Source organism: Theropithecus gelada, chromosome 15, assembly GCF_003255815.1.
Source record: "Theropithecus gelada isolate Dixy chromosome 15, Tgel_1.0, whole genome shotgun sequence".
Taxonomy (NCBI): Eukaryota; Metazoa; Chordata; class Mammalia; order Primates; family Cercopithecidae; genus Theropithecus; species Theropithecus gelada.
Genome location: NC_037683.1, coordinates 90,457,901 through 90,464,452, shown reverse-complemented (window position 1 = coordinate 90,464,452; position 6,552 = coordinate 90,457,901). Strand labels below are relative to the sequence as shown.

The window sequence follows — 6,552 nt, the reverse complement described above, 5'->3', positions numbered from 1 at the left end:
TTGTGTTTCCCAACTTTTGGAATTTGGGGCTTTACCCTTTAAGCTGCTGCCATTCTCTTTTGTGCAAACTAATTGCTCTAGCGGTTCCTCCTATCCTTTTTGACCCCCGGGTCAGAGCCAAGAAACTTAGCTGTTTCTCAAAGATATTTCGTGGGTTTCCCGCTGTCTCCTCTCCTCCCCTTCCCCCTCCAAAGCGACTTTATTCGTGACACCGTTTCCTTGCCCATTTAGCTGACCAGGAAAATAACGGTATCAAACGCTTCCTCTTTTCCTTCTCAAATAAAACGAGATTTCCTTAGTGGACAGCAGTTTTGTCTTGAATGTTCACGAGAGGCGACCGCCGAGGATGCGACCAGCAGAGAGAAATGTGGTGGCTGAGATCCGTTTCAGCGTCACTCTCTGTTGGATTCTTCCGGGGAGGTTTAGCTCTGCCAGCTTCTGCTCCCAGGAATAAGGGTCGGAATCCACTTCCAATTTACCAGCGAATGAGGCTTTCCTAACCTCCTTCATTCCCTCCCCCCATAACTTATCGATTTATATTAATTACAATAGAAACTCTTACCTGAAAATTGGCTTTCATTAATCTGATTGTACAACATAGTATAAACACAGACACCTGGAGGGTTATATTTATTTAGACCACCGGAGAATCCACTTTTTGGGGTTGTTCGTCTATTTAAATATCTTCCTTTCCAACAAAGGCTGACTCACCAGCTCTGCCCAACCTGGCCAGGGCGCCCTCTCCCCGTCGGGTGGTTTGTGCGGTTCCGGGCCGGGCGTCTCTCACCGCGCTGGTCTCCCCTCGCCGGCCGGGTCCCCTAGGAGTGCACTAGCACCGAGTGCAAGGAGCCGCCCTTGCTCTCCGCCGCAGTAGGGGCTGTGGGCTCCAGCAGAGAGGCAACTGGCGAGGCCGCGGCCGCGGAGCACACGGTGGATGGCGCCGGAGGCTGCTGCGAAGCCGCGGGGACAGTGAGCCCCGGCTGCAGCGCGGACACGGGCGGCAGCGCAGGCGTGGGCTTGATGGGCACCGGCACGGCAGGCAGGCTCTGGCTTGCCGAGTGGCACAGGGCCTTGACCGGGACCCCGAAGGCCCCATACTCCGGGCCTACTGGGACTCCGGCTGCGGCTGCGGCGGCCGCGGCGGCGGCCACTGAATCCATGACGCCAACGTGCGGCCACACTGAGCTGACGACGTTGCCGAGCTGGCCGGGCACGGGGTAGCCCAGGTGATGCATGACGGACGCCAAGGGCAGCCCTCCAGCCTGCAGCACGCCCTTGTAGTCCCGGCCAATAATGTTCTCAATGGCAAAGGGGTGCTTGAAGCCTGATGTGGACGCCGCGGCCGCGGCGGCAGCGGCGGCGGCCGAGCCCAGCCCATAAGGTGGGAACTGAGACAGGCGTCCCACACTGCCCACCGCGGCTGCCGCGGCCGCCGCCGCTGCCGCCGCCACGGCCGCCGCCTCCTGCATCTTGCCGGGATGAGACGGCTGCTGAGGCTGCGACTGCTGGGGCGGTTGCTGCGGGGGCTGCGACGGGAGATGCGGAGGCGGCTGCGGAGCAGTAGGCGGTTGCTGGTGGAAATAGTGCACCATGTGCGGCGGCGGCGGGGGCGGCGGCGGCGGCTGGGGTGGGTGGTGGTGATGGTGGTGGTGCGCGGCAGCGTGGTGATGATGGTGGTGATGGGGGTGGGGGTGGTGGTGGTGATGAGGGTGAAGGTGCCCTCCCGGCCCGGCGCCTGGCGCGCCCTTGGTGCTTCCCGCGTGCAGATGAGTATGGTCGGCGCGCAGCACCTTGAAGCGCTTGCGACGCCGCAGGAAGCTGCCGTTCTCGAACATGTCACCGCAGTCGGGGTGCAGCGCCCAGAAGCTACCCTTGCCAGGCTGGTCGGGGCGCCGCGGAATCTTGATGAAGCAGTCGTTGAAGGAGAGGTTGTGGCGCAGGCTGTTCTGCCAGCGCTGGGTGTGCTCGCGGTAGTAGGGGAAGCGCTCCATGATAAACTTGTAGATGTCGCTCAGAGGCAGCATCTTCTCTGCCGAGTGCTGGATTGCCATGGCGGTCAGCGAGATGTAAGAGTAGGGCGGCTTTTGGTCGCTGTACGAGTTCTTCCCCGGCCGCGGCATCGCCCCCGGCTCCTCCACCGCCCTCCGGCCCGCACTGGGCCACAGAGTCTCTCCGCACTCCGCTCCTGGGGCCTGGCTGACCCCACTAATTCCCACTCCGCCCCTCCAGTCCTGCCACTTTGCCCTCTCGCCCTCCAGGCCCTCTCTGCTTCTCTCCCCGGCTTTCTCCGAATTGCCTGGTATCTCCGACCTTGGCCTTTCGGGCCTACTCAGCTCTCAGAAGCTGGCAACTTCTGGCCCCGACGGTTGTCGACTGGCGCGCACAGTCGCGGGCGGGGCGCGCCAGGTTTACCGCCGCCTTCTCTGCGTCTTCCCCCGGGTGGCCAAAGACTGAGTGCTGGAGCTGGCTGCAGAGGAGAGTGGCGAGGGGCCGTGTTTCCTCCCGGCCTCTTTGCTTTTTCTAGGTCGGAGGGAAACGCAGACCAAGCCGGCTGGGAGGAAGGTCTGGGCAGTAGAGACTCTGGCCCTTTAAATCTGAGTTTGCGCCTGCTGTCCTGGAGGCCAGTGACAGCAGGACTTCCAGTGCCCTGGACGCAGTCCCCTGGCCAGGCACTTAGCCAGACCGCGCTGGAGTTCTCCTTTTCCTGGAGGGAAAAATCAGGGTAAGGAGAGAGAATATTGACTTCTAGCAGCCTGCGCGTCTCTTCCCCGAAGCTCGCAGCGGCGCCGGGGTTAGAAGAGACGCCGATCCCTAGGCTGTCGCCGAGGGGGAAAAAAGTTTGGTGGTTTCTGAAGCGGCGGCGCCCGCAGGCTCTGCTGAGGAGCGGGGGGCGCAGGATGCTGGGCGCGAGCGGCGGGCTGGAGAAGGTGTCTGCGAATGACGGGTAAGTGCTGGCAGGGGAAACCCAGCCGTCTGCGCCGCAGCTGCCGCCTTTCTCCCCGGCTTGTCTTGAGGAGGAGAGGCGGCGGCAGTGGCAGCGACGCGCTCTCCTGGCTGCGTTTTGTAATGGTCCCCGAGACGCCGAGACCCCCGCAGCTAGCGCTTCGAGACTATCACATGACCGAGGCTGAGGGACTCAGCCGCCGCCGCCGCCGCGTCTACAGCTGAAGAAGGGGCAAAAAGGCGCCGTGCCTGGCCCCCGCCCCCTTTTCCACCTCGTTTCGGGCGCTCTCCACCCATCGGGTTCACCACTCGCTCGGCAGCCCCCAGCCACCGCCGGGTGCGGCGGGTGGCGCAGGCTGTTCGCTGGGAGGGGGCCCAGCTCCATGTACGGTTCCCTCTGCTGCGCCCCACCCGGGCCACCACGCACGGTAGAGGGGGACAGGACACTGCTTTCATGCTTGTCTTCTCTCTGGCATCTCCCTCTTCCGACCCCTTCCTTTTACCCTTCCCTGTTTTCATCTACTCGCTCTGAGCTTCTCTATCCTCAAAAACCCTTTTTCCTAGGCTAGCCACTGCGGGTCAAGTTCAGAGTATCGTGTCCTCAAGGCCTCTTCTTGAGCCCCCAGTGACCAGAGGGCTGGAGGGAAAAACTCATGGGGAGGAAAGCATGGGGTGTTTTCGCCAAATGCCAAATTCATCTCATTTTTATTGCGCGCCAATTGCATGTGAGGCTCCAGGTGCAGAGAGACAGGAGACAGTATCCCAGCTCCACTATCGCGGTATGGAGGGCGAGAAGGACAGTAACTAGGAAATCACGAATAGAATATACACTAAGGGCTTGGCAGATGGAGGCTCCACACTTTCCTGGAGCGAGTGAGTTGGACAAGTTGAGGTTTCTCTGAGACGGCAATGTCTGAGCTGGGGCCAGAAGTAAGATTTGGGGGTTCAGGGGTCCCATCACCTGTGTGTGCTAGAAGGAAGTCTTTGCTATTCTTAGCATAGGGGTGTCGGGCCGGGGCTAGGCAGGAGGTGGAATGGAGATAATTAAATAGGAAGCAAAAATTATCAGTCCACAAAATCCTGGTGTGACCTGCGAGGGAGAGGTGGATGAACCCAGGCGTAAGGTCCTTCTGCTTGGAGGTTCCTGCTCTGCACTCATCCAAACACCCAGCAGGAAACAAACCCAGTTTACTGCAGGGAGAACCTGAAGTTGTATACTCGTTTTGGCTACCTTTGCCCTTTGGATGGGAGGAAAAGCAGAGTTTAGAAACAAGTATACTCTCCGTTTCTGGGCCTGTTTCATTATTTGTAAAACAGGGTGGCTGAAGTTGGAAATTTCATGGATCCTTTCCTGTTAGGCGATTTGAGGAGAAAAGGGCATTTGGACACTATGGCTTACTCGATTTTCCCACGCCTAAACTCGAAGAAAGTCATCGGCCCAGCGGCTTGGGGGGCTGCCCCCTCACTAGCAACCTTGGTGACACCAGATCGCGTGTTTTCAGCTTCTGGCTTTTGGTGAGCTGCACGGTGGGAGCACGTCTGTCCGCGGGGTGGCTTAGCCAGGTCGCAGGAGTGCCGTGAGCGGGTCAGGCTCATAATTTCCATCTTTAGCCAGGAGCTAAATCTCTGGCTAGCTCTATGTGGCCAGTTTGTCCTAGGCCAGGAGACGTCTGAGAATAGATGTTACAATGGAAGCTTGCAAGAAGGCCTGGGGGAAAGAGAAACTTCTTGGTCCTAAGCCCTTTTCAGAGGAGGATGTTTTCTCTTTCACTGTATGCCAGAAGCGTTCCTCCTGCCATAGGAGTTTCTGCGGGATTTTTGTCCGCTGAGACACTTTAGAGAGCCGAGCAGCGGACAGCCTCTTGGCCTCAGGAAGCCACAGAATTCCACGGACGCTCACAGTTTGACAAGAGCCCGCTGGAGTCAGGTGGCTCCTTTTCCTTGGAACAAGCCGGGGCGACAACAGCCCTGTCCCAGCCCAGGAAGCTGGGGTCTCCTGCACCGCTGTCAGGCCTCTGCTGAGGAGCTCTGCGTGTCGCGCGCGTAAGGGCTCTCCAGACTTCGACCCCACACGCAGCTCGAGCAAAGGGATCTTTTGTTGGTACCTCGGATAGCATCTCTTCCGCGGGTTGCTGGAACAGCAGAGTCTTCTTTTGGGGAGCAGCTCTGGGACTGTGCCCGTTGGTCACTTGCGGCGCCTGGGAACAAATCGAGGGGAGGGGCCCTTTAAAGACTCCCGGGACAAATCTTGGGCGCATAACACGAACCCTGAACACAAAAAATGAGCCAGGCGCTCACGAGGTGAGCTTGCTACAGGCTGCAGACCCGCCACCACAACCTCGGGTTCAGCGCCAAGGGACGCCAGGGGCTTGGCCAGTGTCTTCGGCCTCGGCAAGCAGAGTTCAGCTGGCCGGGTTCCACGCAACCTGGGACAAAACAGTCGCGGAGGCTGAGCGAAGCGCCCCGAGCCTCACGCTTCCACATTCAGGTTGTGCTTGGTAAGGGTAGAAAGTGCTCCCCACCACCGAGGCCACAGTCGTACGCGGCGGCCCAGGCCACAATGCGGCCTAGAGCGCAGACAGGGAGCTCGGGTCGCGTGTCTGTTTTGGCGAGTGGCGGGCCGCGGCCGTCGCGGAGGATCCTGGGGGATTCCAAGCGCTGCGCGGGGCAGGGCTGCAGAGCTGGGGCCGCGGTGGGGGAGCGCGCTCTCCTCTTCCCCTACTTCCCGGGAGGTTAATTCCGACAAGTTTTGCAGGCGCGCAGTGGCACCGGCGGGGGCAGGAACGCGCGCGCTCCAGCTGCCTGCAGACCCCCGCTCAAGAAAAACAGATCGTGTAACCACCCTGGCACCAACCAGTCGGTTTCAAGTTTCCGCGAGTAATTTTTTTCTTTGTTTTTAAACAACTACTGCACTATCCAAATATTGGCTGGCGCTCAGAACGCTGGCAGGCAAATCATTGCCCCGGGCTTAGTGTAATTATCTCAGGCGTATTTGGTTTACCCCTTAGGCAATTGTTGGCGACGCTATGCTAGGAAGAGGGGTTCCATGCAAGCTTTTATTGCGTTTAATTGGCTCTATGGAGGGGAGTAAAAAACGATGTGGAACTTTAGGAGAGGTTATTTATTCATTCTCCTCCATGCCCCCAGTCCCTGGAGGGTCTCACGCGCTCCTTGGGCTGGATCGAGGCCAGGCCTTCCCACGGCTTCTGCGGACAGCTGTGCCCAGGGCGAGGAGGAACACAAGTTACCGATAGGGCTAGGACGACGTGCAGGGCTAGAAAGAAGGCAAAGGTTTACGCGCACATCTCAATTTCCATGGGTTCTCCCTTTACCCACTGACTTCTGACGTGCGGAAGGTTGCCTGGGTTAGTTACGTTTGGGGTCATCCCAGGAGCCTTCCTTGTCACGCTAGCCTGGCACTTGCCTGACCTTCGGCTGACTTCTCGGCGCATACTTCTCCCAGACGAAACTCCTAAAGTGGATTTGAAGAGGGTGGGAGAAAGCCAGCCCCGGAGCTCGGAAACGTGGCTTCCAGCTCGAGTCCAGACACCACTGGGTGGGTGACCCCGGAGGGGTCATTTCATCGCTTTGGACTTCTTTTTCTTTCCA

At 59.2% G+C, this 6,552-nt stretch overlaps 1 protein-coding gene across 1 annotated transcript; it reads right to left on the bottom strand.

Moving 5' to 3' along the window:
- Positions 1-818: 818 nt before the first annotated feature.
- FOXB2 (forkhead box B2) lies at positions 819-2,120 on the bottom strand. Its single transcript, XM_025358583.1, has one exon. It carries the CDS (start codon positions 2,118-2,120, stop codon positions 819-821), a length of 1,302 nt encoding a protein of 433 aa, XP_025214368.1.
- Positions 2,121-6,552: the final 4,432 nt, after the last annotated feature.

Coding starts and splice junctions, on each gene's coding strand:
- FOXB2 (XM_025358583.1), bottom strand. CDS start 2,120: ATGCCGCGGCCGGGGAAGAACTCGTACAGCGACCAAAAGCCGCCCTAC.